Genomic DNA, 18203 nt, shown 5'->3' on the forward strand with positions numbered 1-18203 from the left:
GCCAGTGTTGTTCACACGATCGAGAGACCGTGCTAGGGGGAGTTAAGTTTAATGAACTATATAACCACTACAGTCTGTTGCGTCCACACCATAGCCACTCTAATGCTGACATCGTTTTATTGTGAAAGCAACAGTTTTTGCACTCATTTTACCCCAAACGCTAAATAACTCTCTCTTTATTTTTTATTTTTACTTTTTAGTTTGAGGACCACTAAACGTTTCTCTATCTGTTGCAATTGGGAATCCTTGATCTGCAATTTCCCTAGCACTAAGAACTGTGCTAAATAAGAGAGAAGAGAGAGAGGAATGGTATGAAGAGATAAGAGACGAGAGGAGATAAGGAATGACAGAATATAGGAGGGTGCGACTATAGTAAGAGATTTGTGCTGCAGGTAGTCTCATAATTGCATGTCTTTCCCAGCTGGGTACACAAGGAGTGCCAACTGTGGTCACGCACACACAGGCGATGGACCCTGGACGATCTTTCAGACATGAAGTATAACATGGCCTGACTTATTCTTAACATTTCGGTAACATGGCTGGCTGGTTGATTTGTTGCATGGGATGCTTCTTGGTCTTGTTGTACGGGCTGCTGTCCGCGCGGAATGCAACTATGCAAGTGCAACAGGGACAGGGACAGAGCCTATCATGAACAAGGCAACAGCGCCGTTGCCTGACAAGCTGACTGGAAATAACTCAAGTAGTCTAATGGCACCTCTAACCTGGCATCTGCATGTTTTTTGTTAATTTTGTTAATGCGTTAAATAGATTGTACTTTCAAAGTGGCAGTGTAATCATGAAGCAATGTGTTTCGGACCTTGTTTTGTTGCATTTGATAGCATGGCAGTTATCAATATTATTCTTGTCCTTGTTATAATGATTTGTTCGATAGGCCCGGTACCGCACCCCCCCCTGTTACACCCTGACACGGATTTCTAGTGTGGACCTCTGCTAGAGTGCCCATGTTTGTTTTCGTCTGACTGTCAGTGGAGCAATTCGTTGGAACCTCCGACACGAACAGACAACTTTCAGTTGCGTCTACTGCCTCAGCGCTGAAGCGTTAGCTGTCAGGGTCAGAGAATGCCTCAGAGAACAAACTGCCCCCGCTGCCCTCGCTGCCCTAGACACGACATACAACACCTCTTTAGAACACATCACAAAGACGCTCCTTTTATTAGCCTGCGCAGGCCTAGAACGTTAGCTTTGATGTTGTGACCAACATCTGCCCGCCTGACTCTGGTTAGCTACTTTGTGGCATCGGTCTAATGCCAGAGGCCTTATGCTAATGCTAGCACGTTATCTTTGATGTTGTGAGCCGGCATCTGTGCACCTGACATTGGGTAGCTTCTTTGTAGCATCAGGCTAATGCCGGAGGGAGACCAACTGATTAAACAACCGCTCCAATGGAGAAAAGCGCTGTTATGGTTGATATTTACTCTGACAATGCTGACAAATGTGTTCTGTTTGAAAAGGATATTGGTCTCACACATAAGAGTGGAAGAGAGAGTTCAGAGAGACCACCCTCTCCCTAAATGACGTGGGTGCCTTTGCTCTCTTCCACTCCCCCATTCTCCCCTCCTGTGTGCCTCTTTATCTAAACGCTAGGCTAGCAGTAACATTTAATTAGCATCAAAGGCCAGGCTCGATGCAATACCCATGAGCAGTGACATTTGTATGGAGAGACAGGCATCCCTTAGTTGACCCAGGGCTTCACAGTGGGGTTCTGGTAGTATCAGACGGCATTGCTCACCAGCAGCTAACACTGCTTAGCGTCACACTATATTAGCTACCATGCGCCAGCCCAATAGCGTGTTAGCTAGCTAGCATATGCTAACACCACTCTGCCACATACCATGTTAGCTACCTTAAGCTAATGTTAAAGCTAACACTACTCAACCTCACAGTCCCACAGCCACTCCACAGAGATCTCTGAGTGAAAAAAAACACACAGGCAGGAAAATAGAGGGAGCGAATGAATAAGTAAACCCTCTCTTTTCCATTCCCCTCCAGCCTTTCCCCTTTATATGACATATCTCCAAGTGGCACAGTGCRAATGAGCTGGAATTGTACTTGTCTACTTTGGCCAAGTTTTATGCATTCATGTGAAACGATAGGGTTGCGGCGCTGCTCGGGCCTCCAGTCCAGTGGTAACCTTGGCGATCTACTGTGTACTGAGTGAAAAAGGGGTCAGATATTTATTAAATAGTGTAGTGCAACTTCAAATTAATGCCAGGCATTGGCCATTGGCTACTGACCACGGGTTGGCCAGCTCAAACCCCAGGTGTCAAAGTTACAATTCTGTGATCTCAAGCAAGGCACTGGTGTAGCATCGCCTCAGTAGTCACCCTGCAGTACAGTATAAATTATAGAGCACATGAGGCCTATCCAAGTTGTTCAGTGTGTGTGTATACGTTATGTTGTTATTTATGTAACAACTGATGCTTACTACGCCTAGCTATTTCTTCAGGCAACAAATTTGTTGTATATTTTCTTTTGTCATTTTTTTCTCTGCATTGCATATTGACGGAAGGTATTCACCTATAGAAACGGTATGTATTGTTGACTTCTGTATCGTCTCTAGAGAGCTGGGAGTTATGTTGATCTGTGTCGGCCTCGGTGACAGAGTGGCAGGATGGATGGCCTCCCCGTTGAGAAAACGGAGTGGAATCGCTGCGTTTTACCCAGCCGACATCGAAGACAGATGGAGCTGGCGCAGCCTGAGCAGAAACCATAGCAACAGTGTGTGCTCTGGAAACCCGGAAACTAGTAAGGCCAATCGGAGGAGGGATGCATGCTTCTCACATATGGCGGCTTTGTCTCTGAGGAACACTCACAGGAAGTAATGGAGTGAGGAGGATCCCAGCCGGGAGGAGCCATCACTCCCATAGATCATTGTGTGGAACATGTTAATTTGTTTCTGGAGGGTGATGACTTCATACAGTGTGAAAGAACCCAGAGCTGTTGTAGTTATAAATCCTTGGCAACATGACACTTCCTTGGCAACAACCATTAGTTAAATGGAGTTTGACTGACAAGAAAGGTTGAGGTTATCACTAATTGCTTCAAGGAAATGCTTCGAGATGTGTTTGTGCTCGTGGGAAGGCGTTTTAACCTGTAGGGATGTGCATCCAACTGAAACGGAAACCATTGTTTGATCATTTGAATTGTTAAGCGTTGTTAAGCAACAGTCATGTCTGTTGTTTCGGATTACCTTCGTGTGAAGAAGACAGATTATTGCGCTATGAATGTGCTATTAATGTCATCATGACTCTAAAGCAGGTGCATGTCAAACGAGATGTCACCCAAATGCCCTTCAGGTGTCTCTGTTAGTAATATAGAATGTGGAGATAAAACACATGTCACCTCTGCAGACGACAGGCTGCTATTGGAAAAGAAAGCCAGTAGTGGGTTACAGAGTATGGTCATCAGATTCAGATATGGAGCACACACCTTAATGTAATACTCTAAGCAGCAAGGTCACGGGGTCTGTCAAATACAAAGTTCTGATGCTGCACTGATAGGGAAAAGGAACCGATTGCAGCATGCTCGTGTCTCCAACCTGCAGTGAACCCGTTGTAGTTATTTTTACGAGGCATTCTGTGCATGTAAATGTTTCACATCAGGTCTGGTGTTTTTAGACTTCACTTCCACACCGTGGGTAATAGAGTCATAAATGACCCGTGTCTTCCCTTTCTTGTCTTTTTGTGGAATCGCGCCGGCCATTAGCTGTTCACATGTCTGGGCGCAGATGTTCTCCTGCTGCGTCTATGGCCGTTTACAGGAGCGCATGCTTTCGGTGTGTTAAAAACTCTCCGTCACCTCTTGTTCTCATTCTCTCCTCCCCATCTGTGCCTGTCCACACAACTCTCATAGCTAGGGGAAGACAACTGTTAATGGCTTCCTGCACCATGCGAGCAAACAGGTGCGTCGTTGTCTGAATTCCCGCCCACTCAGACCAAGACAATGCAGCTCTTCTCATCCAAGAATTCAAAAATCGAAGTTCATTTGTCCCGTTCACAGATTAGCAGATGTTAAACCAGGTGCAGCTAAATGCTTTTGTTGCAAAAGCGAAACGCAGCTCTTGTCATCTATGACTGTATAGTATGACAATAGAACTATAGCTGTGTTATGTGTATGTTTTTATGGATCCATTTTAAGGGCTTTCAAAAAGTTATAGCATAAACCACCAGCCAGATGAAACCTGCTCGTTGTCATTTTAGGTGGTAATTGTGGCGGCACAGTTTGCAACTCTCTTTGAAGAGCTGTGAAAATGGCGTTTATTGAGAGTTATCACTTTGCCATTTTTGGGGGGTGGAAGTGAACGCCTTTTAAGGGGATTGAATGGTTGTTATCTGAGSCGTGCAGCCTCAGCGGTGTGTTAAGTTGCCTGTTTCAATGTGTATGGGGAGTGAGTGATCCCACTCAACAGTTAGAGGGTAGATTACATACAGTATTTGYCAGTCAAAACTGGCGCTAACGGCAACGGCGTCACACTTCAGTGGCGTGAATATATAAATCAAGAGATATATCACTTAGGATCAAGTGGATGACCGCCACAGACTGTATACCCTGGTGTTACAGCGCCTGTCACACACTCTCATAGAGGACACTATATACACAAAGAAAAGTTTGAACGGTCTTAGTTAATGCTGTGATGTATCTTGRACAAGCACACATAGTCAGATCTTCTCATTCGAACAAACAACCCCCCACCGACACACACACACCGTCATAAGTGTGACCGTATCCTCTCCTGCCGCTTTGACGAGGCAGTGCTTTGAAGCCAGAGCTGCCATCAGGCAGTACTRCTGTAAATTAGCCCCGTCGTATCTCTCTGGTTCTGTACCAGCCGTAGTGTCGTCCAGGCACAGGGAGACACTAAGCTCCAGAGAGAACCCACATTTGATCTGCCTGTGCTTGGTCTCTTAGACAGGCCAGGCCGCCTCTGTTCCCCCTCTCCTCTCCTCTTCTGCTTTGTGTCCAAGAACAGGCTCTACCCTCCCACCAGCACCACTCCGCTCTACTCAGTCTCATTACGGAGCATACTCAATCCCCTGGTTCTTCTGTCTCACCCTGGCTACACTCATTCAGCATGATCAACAGGTCTCGGGTTTTCTTAGTAGTCATAGAAGTAGTCATGCAGAAACATTGTGTACAGGTATTGTGTTTAAATACAAAAGGGATAACCATTTGTCTGGCTTAGACTGTTAGCCTATTTGCAAACTCGGAACATTACAGAAATCCAAAGAAATGCTGTTGTTAATACATGTTGTTTTTTTGTCGATTTTTCGGTATTCTGTCCTTGTCATTGAGCTGTTGCTAACTTTGGAATAGGAAAGTGTTATTGGAAAGTTTCATGCAGGTCTAGTGCACCTTGCCTTAGTTCGTGCCTAGTTTTAACGAGACTCTCCAGATTTTAAGTGTCTTCTCTGTGACTCGTCTCCTCGTCTCCCATGGTTTGGAGGAGGACACCTGTTAGTTTCAATCTCCGTCTGGCTCTGGAGCAAGCCGACATTACCCAGTGTCCCCTGCTTCCAGTCAGGGCTGTGGAGAAACTGTCACATCCATAAAGAGAAATGAACCTGACATCCTCCAACCGCTGTGGACGCTCCTCATCCCATCACCCCCCCCAGCACTATCACTCCCTGTTCCCCTACCAACACCACTGTAACCACAGCGATGGAGCCGAGCTAGACGACCCAGCCGGCGGATGGATGGAGCTCACAGCTGTATTATTGATGGATCGGAAGTCTGGGCGACCGGTGGCGCGTGACGGTTCATCTTATGTAAGGAGGGCGCCGCGCAGGCTGATACGGATACATCGGTTGTCCTGATATTGTTAGACCTTCATATAACGGTCGGTGGCTGGTGATAGAGCATGGTACTGGTAACTGTGGTAACTGAGTAGATATAACCTCCTGTCTGTGAAATAGTGACACACTCAGTTTGAGTTCTCCAGGAACCTTCACATGGATGGTAGGAGTTGATTCGATGTGACTGCTGGCTCACTTCAGGAGAAATAACACATTCCTTTCAGGTGTAGTTGAGGTGTAGTAGTAAAAAAAAAAAAAGTGATTTATTCTTCATTCCTGCAACCGCCAAAACTATTATACACACATATACCGATATGGGAATTCAAACACATTTAACTGTTACGTGTCCATATTGGTGGGGAATGCAAGCATGGTAACAGTCAGCATTGTAACTAACACTCACTTTCAAACCGCCCTTCTCAAGACACAAGACATAAGGCAGTATACAGTGCCACTTGGTGGCTGAGGCTATAACTGAGCTGAATCTACATCTACAATGCTATATCTACTCTTAGTGATGATTGATCATCTCCGCAAGCTTCAAACAGTTGAAGCGTCTGTCCCCTTAAACTCTCCAATCYCCCTCCAGAGACTGTTAAGTTATTTAGCCTGGCATCTTTTCATAGGCACAGTATACCTACCATGGCTAGGTAATTAGACCATAGGGAACGTAAAGAGCTCACTGTCGGCTTCCTCGGGATAACGCTGCAACCGAAACATCTGTAATTGCATCATGGCGGAGCAACAAAAACAAGGCATGACAGCCGCATTACACCCAGTCAACAAACTGTGAAGCTATTTAGATTACCTCCACTATGTGGCTCGGAGTGGCGGAACCATAGAACTTGTGGAACCGTGGAATTGTGTTCACCAGGCACAGCGATTCCTTTACCGAGAATAATGTTGGGTAGAATGTCCGTCACCGAGAATAACATTACTGAGAATAACATTGGGCAATTTACTGTAAGTTATAATATAAAGTGTTCAGAGGATTTTAGAGCAGATGATTGCTTTTCGCTTGTTTGTTTTCCATTGGGGTTCAGTGTGGAATTCTTAAACATATCCGTTTTCTTTCCCAGAGAAGTCTTCATATCTTATTTATTTGATGACCTTATTTWGAGCTGCCTCTCTGTCTCAGGCGATGCCACTCAGCATAAATTATACACATCGTGTTCTAGTTCAGACGACGTCACGGCGATTGGAGACGCATGGAGGGATTCGAGGGGCGGCAGGTAACCTAGTGGTTAGAGCGTTGGCCCAGTAACCGGAAGGTTGCTGAAACGAATCCCCGAGCTGACAAGTTAAAAATCTGTCGTTCTGCCCCTGAGCAAGGCAGTTAACCCGCTGTTCCCCGGGCGCCGAAGACATGAATGTCGATTAAGGTAGCCCCCCCCTCCTCTCTTATTCAGAGGGGTTGGGTTAAATTACGTTGAATACAGTTGGACAACTGACTAGGTATCCCCCTTTCCCCTTTCATGCTGCTAGTCAGCAGTCGCTCGAGATACATACCCCTGCGTCAGTTCAGACACTCATGCTCAAGGAACATGTGTTAATCAATGCTACTGCAGACCTCATTAAAGTAAAGAACATGTTGTTTTACCTCTGCTCTGTTCGGCAAATCACTGTCAACATCTTGGATGTTCACAACTGGACTTTTTAAAGCACTTTTCATTTTGTATTCGAACCAAACGGGAATCGAGTCAGTGACGACACCACCGTGAGCCATAATCAGTCCCTTGGTGTAGACTACATGCTTTGGAAATACAGGATTCCATTACAAGCTATGATAACCGCTTTAGAGAAACTAGCTTTACTTCAAAGCTAAGTATGATATGATCACGATTTGGAGACAAGCTTCACTTATCCAATCTTTCCCAGAAGCATTCCGCTGGAACTACCCAGCAAGTGTATGTTCATATTATCCTAATGTGGTTCAATGCTGTCGGGCATTTATAAATTGGATCCAACTCAAGTACCTAGCTCAAATGTATATAGCTCCATCTCTTACGGCCTAAAACTTCAACCTCCTAGCATTGACGCTCCGATGCAATTCCAGGGCCTGTATTCATGAAGCGACCTATAGTAGGAGTGCTGATCTAGATTCAGGTCCCTCCTGTCCATGTAATCRTATTCCTCATGACAAATAAGGCAAAAGATTGGAACACCTGCTCTGAGACCTCCCAGTTCCCTAAYCTGCACACTCCTCCGCGTCTCCTGCGGTCAGCCGTATTGAAATGRAGAATGGAATCGATGTGCAGGAAATGTGTGTCTCGTGTCATGAAACTGGCAGAGACGGAAGGGGTCTCTGTTTTATATTTGGACGGGGGTGAGAAGAAGCGTGCGTTCTGTTTTCCTGGCTTTGTCGTAGTGTATCAATCAAAGACACATGGCAGAGATTTACTAAGTGTGAAGCAAAGTCAGCACCTATATAAAAAAAAAAAAAAGGGGAATTGAACATTGAGGACAGAACAAAAAGTTACCGGCTGGTAGAAAGAATAAGATCTAGCGATAAAGTGTGAATAAATACATGTTCAAAGCTTTTGTTTTTGCCGTTCTTTGCACCTGGTGCAAACACTTAGTAAATCGAGCTGRTGGTCTGTGGCTTCTCTTCTGAAGACTCTAGTAGTATTTGCAAGGCTCCCAGACTGTCCAGAAGAATCAATGGTAAAACCATCAGATGCTAATAATGATGTAAACCGCTGGGATAGAGTCAAAAACCAACCAGGGCAGACCGCTGCTTATAAGAATCGACCGATTGTTCCAGTTAAATCATACTGAGCAAATGAGGTTCTTATCAGGGCAGCGCCGTAGTATTACAACCCAGATATCGGGCAGCTAGCACCCAGCAGCAGGCTTTCAACCATGTGTGCTGTGCTTTTGTGCTCTCTCTCTCTCTCTCTCTCTCTCTCTCTCTCCTCTCCCTCTCCCTCCCTCTCCCTCTCCCTCTCTCTCTCTTCTCTCTCTCTTCTCCTCTCTCTCTCTCTTTCTCTCTCTCTCTCTCTCTCTCTCTCTCACACCATGTAAGATGAGAAAAGGCTGCTGAGAGCAACTGTGCTAATTCTGCCCAGGATGTCGTCTGATGCCTAATGTTGAGTTTCGAAGATGGGTAGCACATGCCAGTATCTTTCCCTCTGGCTATTTTCTTTCTAGCTAATCAAGCTACATGTCTCATAGCCCTGGTGTACATGCTTCAAATTCAGTGGTTCACCATGTACTGACACTTCTCCTTATACCCTGGCCTCAAGGGTCTTACTCAGCTGTGCAATTCCAACTAGCAGAGCTCAGATGAACTTGTGTATTTCTCAAGAAAGAGATTGTCAGCTGTCATCCACTTCAACATTTTAGTAGACACTCTTATCCTGAGCAACTTACGGGAGCAATTAGCGTTAAGTGCTTTGCTCAAGGGGACATCAACAGATKTTTCCCCTAGTCAGCTTGGGGATTCGAACCAGCAACCTTTGGGTTACTGGTCATACGCTCTTAACCGCTAGGCTACCTGCCACCTTTATTTACATTGTGGTGACGTGGGCAGTTTCTAAACATTAGACCACACAGAGGTCAAGCACAAATAGTGTATCTAATTCTGATCGGCCCTATAGGATGTTTGGGCTGGGTGAATGATCCGAGCGGACAGCTTTGGTCTCCTCAGCCTTTTTACAGCCTTTTAGAGTCAGCTGATACCCTAAGTAAAAGCCTACYGCAGATGGAGGAATGAGGGGATGAGAGAGGAGAGGAAAAGTGGTAAAAAAAAAAGGATATGTTTTCGTCCTGGTGGGGTATTGGGGGATTGTGAAAGTCAGAGAGAGTGTTTTGGGCTCGGTTTTCATCACGCACAGCTGGCGAACAGGAATAATTCATTCTTCCACGGTCGTAAAAAGCAGCGTTTTTTTAAACACGGCACCATCAAGATGTTTTCCAAATGTCACCCAAAACGTTTCCGGATTTAAATGCTATTTCTATCACTTAAGGAACTAAGGTGACTTAGAGCAAACTCTTTTTTTCAACCGCAACTGGTAGTGTACACTCTCTCGTAGTGTACTATACCTTCAAATCTTCCCTACTGTTAGGGTTTAATGAGAAGTAATCAAAACACGCTACATACTTCGCATGTAGTCGCTCCGAGGGCAGAGGATAAAATAGGTAAAAAATACATTGCATCACACAGGAAGATAACTTCGTACTCCTCCAATAGAATTCACCATCAAAGAGCATAACATAATGCCGTTCACAACATTCCTGCCTCCCGCCCACTCCTCTTTCCTTTTGTCTTCCAACTATCAAGTTCTGCTGCTCTGAAGACAACCATGACTAGATGGGACTTTGTTCTCCTGGAAATGCGTTACATTTCTCTAATTGAGTGGGTGACATTGCGAGAGAGACGCACCTGGTTGACTCAGCACGTTGTTAGAGGCTGCTAACACGTCGCAGAGGCTGCGCTGCTGAGCTGTCCAGCCGTTGTTTTATCGTGTTAGATATGCGTCATGCCTGACTGCCGTTGGTCCGGATCAATGTGTCCTCAAGGCAGGAGAGGAGGCGGAGATGGGCGCCACGTCTCCTGTCCCTTGTTGCAATCTTCTCTAGCTTAGTGTTCACAAGGAGGTTCAAAATTTGAGTTGTAAACAACGATAATGGACCAGTGCCGTAGGGCAAGCTTGGCATTATCAGGCCTCAGATAACGGTTTGTAGTTGTTCTCTGTCCTGTCATGCAAAAGCTGTTTTCAGCCACAGTCAGCAAGACATTGGAAATACATGTGTATATTTCGCACAAATGGTCCCAGTTCGCTTGTCTGCATCCTTAGGCCAGTGTTTCCCAACTCCATTCATTGAGTACCCCCGACAGCACACATTTTTGTTGTAGCCCCAAATAAGCACACCTGATTCAACTTGTCAACTAATCATCAGGTCCTCAGTTGGTTGAATTAGGGGAGTTTGTCTGGGACTACAACAAAAAGGTATCATGTTGGGGTACTGGGCTGGAGCTAGAAACACTGCATTTGGTAGGTGCAGAGAGTTTTTGTGAGTTCCATTGACACTGATATAGAGCCTCCGGTTGGTCTATATCCCACTGAAACAGAACTGTTGTACAAAAAGTCGTATGTACATTTTTGCCAATGTCAGTTCTTTTTACACCTGTATGCTATTTAACCAAGAATCTAGCCACTGGGGTGGGTATAACAAAAAAAAAATTCGGGACAACAGCTTCACTGAAGTGAAAACCAACACGTGCTGACTCCAAAAGAGCAACAGCCTCTCATTTCCACTTTCACACTTCAAGTGTTTCTTTGACTCACAATTGAGAAGTTTGAATGGTAACTGAGGGTGCCGTACATACAGAGTTCCACCCCTCAGTCTGTCTCCACTGGTCCCTGACAGTGTTAACTCAGGGAGAGGTGACTGCGTCGCCCGCTACGTGTCTCTTGTGCTTAAAAGAGAAAAGCCATTCAGTTCGCGGCTGTCGTGTCCAACATCCACGGGGTAATTCCAAACTGAAAGCGAAGTAAGCGAGCCGTCTCCTGTTACAACGGATCAATGCGCCTCCGTGCCGAGGCCTTGTTTGGTCTTCCGATGGGTGGGTTTAAGGATTGTGGACGAGCGCCGGAATATGCACGTGGGATGGCTGGGAAGAATGGGTGGACGATAGCGTGCACTGCATACGAAGCAGCAGCCCGTCTCTAATGGCACTTCTGTCGTAGTGTATCATTTTTCTTACCCTTATTTTACCAGGTAAGTTGACTGAAAACACGTTCTCATTTACAGGAACGACCTGGGGAATAGTTACAGGCGAGAGGAGGAGAGGAGGGCATGAGTGAGATGCAGATGAGCTGGAGCTGTGCTGAAGTCTTGCTCTGCACTGTAGAAGTGGGAGGTAGATTTAGATAGATGTGAATGGGGGCCTGCAACGTTGCATGTGCTCAACGGAAAAGCATACCACAGCTGCCTGCAAAAGGGCTCATGCTGTAATTAATATAGATGGAATTCCTAGGTGCGTAAACAAGGCTTAATAACAGTGTGATATAATTGGAGTTTGTGCACTCTTGTGAGTATGTGTGTGCATGTGTGTTAATATGGCTGTGTGTGTGCGCACGTGTGTAGGTGTGCGTAGGCTTTAAAATGACTGTGGGTGTGTGTTTACATGATGCCCATGAACTGCTAGGTTGGTTGAGTAACAATGGGGGAGAGGGCCATTAGTAATCTCTATGATAAGAGATTGAGCTGGAGGACCAGAGGGCCAATCTGCAGCTCCCACCACACACACATGCACACACACTCATCTTAGCCGTGGATCCTACAGTATGGATAAATGAGCTTCCTCTGTGTGTAAATCCACCCTGGGTCTCCCAGGCCCTTCCAGTACGCTGAGAGGGAAGGGAATTGTGGGAGTTCTGGAGGGCTAGTGGGCCAGCAAAGGACTGGGCCCCCAGCTGCTAGATGGAGCGATGACTACTTGGGCCACTGTGGCCTCACTGGGATTTGTATGTCTCTGTGTGGTGTCAATGTCCTGTGAATCTGAGTCATTTGAACTAGTGTGGACTGTGCTTTAGAGTAACATGCAGAGAACTATAGGTAATTGGATTGTAAATATGATCTTGTAGCAGCTGGCAGTAAATGGTCATTTGTCAAGGGCATGGGTGGGTAAGTAGGTGGAAGGATTTGTTTGTGCGTGCGCGTGTTACCGATGACAATGATCATTGTGTGCGTGTGTGCGTATCTGCACAGACACATGAGAACATACATCTGAGTCAAACATGTGTATCCATGCACATAATGTGTCCAAATCAGTCATGTGCCAGTACATCTCTCTGTAGCCCACTCTGCCTCCTGGTCACAAAAACAAAGACCCAGAAAGGGCGAATCAAGGCCCAGACAGACCGTGTCCAGGCGCATCCTCAGATGATGGAAATAACGAGCCATTCTCGGCTCTCAGCTGCAGTGGGAGCTAGCAGTTCGAGTGCCAGAGGCAGGAGAGACATTGTATCATTCACTTACTGTAGGACAAGGGCACGGGCAACTCATATTGACATTATTGGTGATCATAATTCTAATGGCTAGTTACTCTGACATGCATTTATTGTTGCGTCCCAAGTGGCACCCTATTTCCCAGAGCCCTSGTCAAAGGTAGTGCACTAATATAGGAAATAGGGTGCCATTTGGGTTGCACCCTTATATGAACACTTAGCTCTACCAGCTTCCGCCTCCTCTCCTTCTCACTCACTCTTTTCTTTAGCTGAGTCACCACGCAGTGAGACGGAGAGACTGCCAAAGAGCACTGTGACACTTTGCAAACACACACACACTAGGCTTGGGCGGTATAGAGCCCCACAGTGGAGGTGTCATAATACTTGTAAAACCTAGCGGTCAAACAGGGAAATGGTTCCATTCGTTTTTCCACCATTCATTTTTCCCATAGGGAATTTTAGACACACTAAAAATAAGGCCTGTGTTTCATATAGGCTTACCCTGGTGTGACGTATATATTCAGCTCTATTTACTCTGATTCGAAAATGCTGATTAGCATCAAAGTAGACATCACGCAAGACTACAAATCCCCGCACGTCATCTCTAGCTGACACCTTTGCTAATCTTATCCAATTTATTCATGATTAAATTTAGACTATTTAGAGTCTAAATTTAGACCTAACATTAGGTAGTTAATCCAGAGATTTGAAACCTTTGCCTCGATTGGTAGTCTGTCTAGATCACCGTGGCATTTGACTGTTCATATAGGCTGTAACCCAAAGGGCCACATATGATCAAATTGTGTTTTTTTATTCGTTTCTTTGCGTTGCTTGTAAAAAAAATGTTTTTACTTATTTTGTACATAATGTTGCTGCTACCGTCTCTTATGACTGAAAATAACTTCTGGACATCAGAACTGCAAGTACTCACCATGAACTGGCAGAATCCTTTTTCTCCTTTGACGAGTCCGACGAGCCCGACGTAAATTACATACTGCTTTCCCGGGAAGAGGCCCAGATCCCCGCCATTTGCGTGAAGAGAAGATGGAGAAAAATGGGCTGGAGGGCAGGCTGCGAATGCACTTGAAGAAACTTTCAAAGTTCTTGTAGTTTTCCCGATTGACTGACCTTCATGTCTCAAAGTAATGATGGACTGTAATGATGGACTGTTTCTCTTTGCTTATTTGAGCTGTTCTTGCCACCCCTACCTTGTCCCGACACAACTGATTAGCTCAAACGCATTAAGAAGGAAAGAAATTCCACAAATGAACTTTTAACAAGGCACACCTGTTAATTGAAATGCGTTCCAGGTGACTACCTCATGAAGCTGGTTGAGAGAATGCCAAGTGTGCAAAGCTGTCATCAAGGCAAAGGGTGGCTACTTTGAAGAATCTCAAATATAAAATATATTTAGATTTATTTAACACTTTTTTGGTTCCTACATGATTCCATATGTGTTATTTCATAGTGTTGATGTCTTCACTTTTATTCTACAATGTAGAAAATAATAAAAATAAAGAAAAACCATTGAAAGAGTAGGTGTGTCCAAACTTTTGACTGGTAGTGTATATATATGATTTTTTCTACGCTTGGAAAGAAATAGCACCCTTTGTGTGCACTGTCAGTAATACTGTATACCCCGGTATGGTACGTTAATGGAATCTGGATACCGCCCAACCCTAACACACACACACACACACACACACACACACACACACACACACACACACACACACACACCACACACACACACACACACACACACACACAAACACACACACACACACACACACACACACACACACACACACACACAACCACACACACACACCAAAGGTCCGATACACGCGTGTATGCATGCAACCACACACACACACACACACACACCACACACACACAACACACACACACACACACACACAACACCACACACAACACACACACACACACACACACACACACCACACAAACAATATTCCCTCTCCCTCTCTCTCTCTCTCTTTCTAGTTCTCTCTGTTAGCAGCCTTGCATCTCAATTCTAATACCAGCACTCTGAGTCTTTCTCTCACTATTTAACGCTCTCTCTTCTATCTCTCTACTTCTCTCTCCTTCTTACTCTGTCTCGGCAGGTAATGCCGATTTGTCTGACCTGTTAATCTTACTTTGAGACAGTGCTTCACCCTCTCTTGGCCCTGCTTTCAAGAGGCAGCAGAGAGAGTGTAGGTTTAATTGAACTGCTGTGGATTACATCAATAAGATTGCTTTTAATCCTTCTCAGAGCAGCGCCGTCTCTCCGTTGTCCCTGGGTTTGTTATGTTCTACATAATTAGCTTTGTTGAGAGAGGCTGGGAAGCCATCTGGAAAGTATTGGGGCTGGAGCTACACTTTAATTCTACTCTCTGTGTTTGACTGTACACTACATGAAAGGGTTCTACATGAAACCTATTTCATCTGAAGAAAGAGTTATTTGACGGTTCTTTGTTGGGTGAAAACATTCTGTACTTGGAAGTAAAAAAGGTTTTTCTTACAGGGGCCAAGATGAAAATATGCCTGTGTTGATGTAATGTGGGAGTGGTGTGTACCTCTGTGGGGTTGGGGCTGGTTTTTGCACAGTTGTGTGTACTTCTGTCTTTGTGTGTTCCTGTGAGAGTTTACTAAGTGTCCCTCCTTCCGTGTTGTTGCAGATGTTCAAGAGGAAAGTGATGGTGCTTGGGGAGAAGCTGCTACCGGCCTTCAACACACCAACGGGTATCCCACGTGGAGTCATCAACCTGGGCAGGTGAGCCTAGTTACCAGTCCCCATGACTCCCTAGCTACAGTATCCTATTATAAACACATACTGTATGAGACCTTACCAACACATTTAGCTGGATTACATTGCAATAAGAAGGTGGTGTATATTTTATACTTCTGTTTGCGTTTGAAATGTTTGAAATTTGCTGCCTCGTCTTGGAGCCACAAATTAGATAACGTGTTCAAGTCTGACCTGTGCGATTTTATCAGGATACCCATATGCAAGACCCCCCGCACCCTACATAGTTAAGATACTGTTGTCACAGATCCCTCCGGAACTTTCATCACGCACACCTGTCCCCTATTCCCACTGATTAGTATTTGTATATATGTGCCCTTTGGTTTCCATGGTCTTGCCGATTATTGTTACTATGTCCGTTGGTGTGTTTTGGGCTTTCGTGCCCTTGTGGATTGCGCAGATGATTACGGGTCTCGTCCTGTGCGTTATTGTGCGTGTGTGTATTTATTCGAGGTACTCCTCGCTCTTTTGTTTGGGTTCCAACCCTGTGTTTTTCTTACGTCTTTGTTTGGTCTTCATCCCCGAGCCCTTACACGGCACGCCGTAATTTGGGGTATAATAAAAACTAAAAAACGATTACGCGTTCCTGCGCCTGTCTCCCGAATCATTAATGCCAGCGTGACAATTGTACACTTTTTAAAAAAATATTCTAAAAAGACATCTCTCTGGCACCTCTGCCTGCCACCTGCTTCCAATTAACCCGCCTGTCTAAGCAGACAGTTGCTGGCAAATTTAATTAACTGATTCTAGAGCTAATTCMAGTTAGATGGGTAACATGGACCCTGAGTGCAGATGGGCAGGGAGGAATGATACTCCCCCATTATAAATTATAGCCACATAAGTAAAGGAACTTATATGTACAGAAACTACACAAACACACACACAACGCATACTGTACACACACACACACGCACACACACATACACCCAAACAGCAAGGGATTTCATTTTAGCTCAGAGAGAAACGATGTTGCCCCATAATCTAGTACACTGAATACAAGTACTAGAGCTCTAATTTCCTCAAACACACACACACACACACACAACACACACACACACACACACACACAACACACACACACACACACACACACACACACACACACCCACACACACACACACACACACACACACACACACACACACACAACACACACACCACAACACAAAGGGAATTCAGTACAGCACAATTAATATGTTGCCTATGGGCTGACTTAAAGTCTTAGAAGTCCTCTGTTGTATAGTGCGTGTCCCATGTGTTCTTTCATACAGATACATCGGGACTACTTTATAGCATACTGCATGTGGTCTTCATACAGTATATCGGACTACTTATAAATACTGCATGTGTCTTTCATACAGTATATCGGGACTACTTATAGATACTGCATGTGGTCTTTCATACAGTATATCGGACTACTTATAGAATACTGCATGTGGTCTTTCATACAGTATATCGGGACTACTTATAGATACTGCATGTGGTCTTTCATACAGTATATCGGGACTACTTATAGAATACGCATGTGGTCTTTCATACAGTATATCGGGACTACTTATAGAATACTGCATGTGGTCTTCATACAGTATATCTGGATACTTTAAGAAACTGCATGTGGTCTTTCATACAGTATATCGGGACTACTTATAGAAACTGCATGTGGTCTTTCATACAGTATATCGGACTACTTATAGAATACTGCATTGGGTCTTTCATACAGTATATTGGGATACTTATAGAATACTGCATGTGGTCTTTCATACAGTATATCGGACTACTTATAGAATACTGCATGTGGTCTTTCATACAGTACATACTGGACTTACTTATAGAAACTGCATGTGTTGGTCTTTCATACAGTATATCGGGACTACTTATAGAATACTGCATGTGGTCTTTCATACAGTATATCGGGACTACTTATAGAATACTGCATGTGGTCTTTCATGCAGTATATCAGGACTACTTATAGAATACTGCATGTGCTCCCAAAAGGCCTCAACACATTGAAGAACCTCAAGCTAAATGCTTTGTAATTAGCAATGCGAACACATTCATACAAGGAGTACAATGAATAATGCATAGAGAAAGCATTGAACATTTGTTTGCAAGTTACTGAATGCAAAAGCTGATCATTACTTTTGCAAGTTTCCTAAAGTGTGTAATGTACCAATTTACAGTGCCATCATAAAGTATTCACACCCCTTGACTTTTTCCACATTTTGTTGTGTTACAGCCTGAATTTAAAACGGATTAAATTGAAATTGTTTGTCCCTGGCCTACACACAATATCCCATAATGTCAAAGTGGAAGCCTAAATAACTTAAGGAGTCAAATTTGCTTAACATGTCACATAATACGTTGCATGGACTCACTCTGTGTGCAATAATAGTATTTGACATGATTTTTGAATGACTACCTCATCTCTGTACCATACACATACAATTATCGGTGAGGTCCCTAAGTCAGGCAGGGAATTTCAAACACAAATTCAACCACAAAGACCAGGGATGTTTTCCAATGCCTCACAAAGAAGGGCACCTATTGGTAGATGAAAAAAACAAAAACAGACATTGAATATCCCTTTGAGCATGGTGAAGTTATTAATTACACTTTGGATGG

General features: G+C 44.5%; 1 protein-coding gene across 2 annotated transcripts in view; it reads left to right on the forward strand.

Annotated features, from left to right (window-relative positions):
- Positions 1-18203, forward strand: part of LOC111959136 (mannosyl-oligosaccharide 1,2-alpha-mannosidase IA) — a 239554-nt gene that overhangs the window by 203250 nt on the left and 18101 nt on the right. The window contains exon 5 of one of the 2 annotated variants that reach the window (XM_023980596.2): positions 15454-15548. In XM_023980596.2, coding sequence (XP_023836364.1) covers positions 15454-15548 — 95 coding nt within the window. The remainder of the gene's footprint in view (positions 1-15453; positions 15549-18203) is intronic. The other variant, XM_070437363.1, reaches the window with a different exon arrangement.

This window comes from Salvelinus sp. IW2-2015, linkage group LG35, assembly GCF_002910315.2.
Source record: "Salvelinus sp. IW2-2015 linkage group LG35, ASM291031v2, whole genome shotgun sequence".
NCBI classification, from domain to species: Eukaryota; Metazoa; Chordata; class Actinopteri; order Salmoniformes; family Salmonidae; genus Salvelinus; species Salvelinus sp. IW2-2015.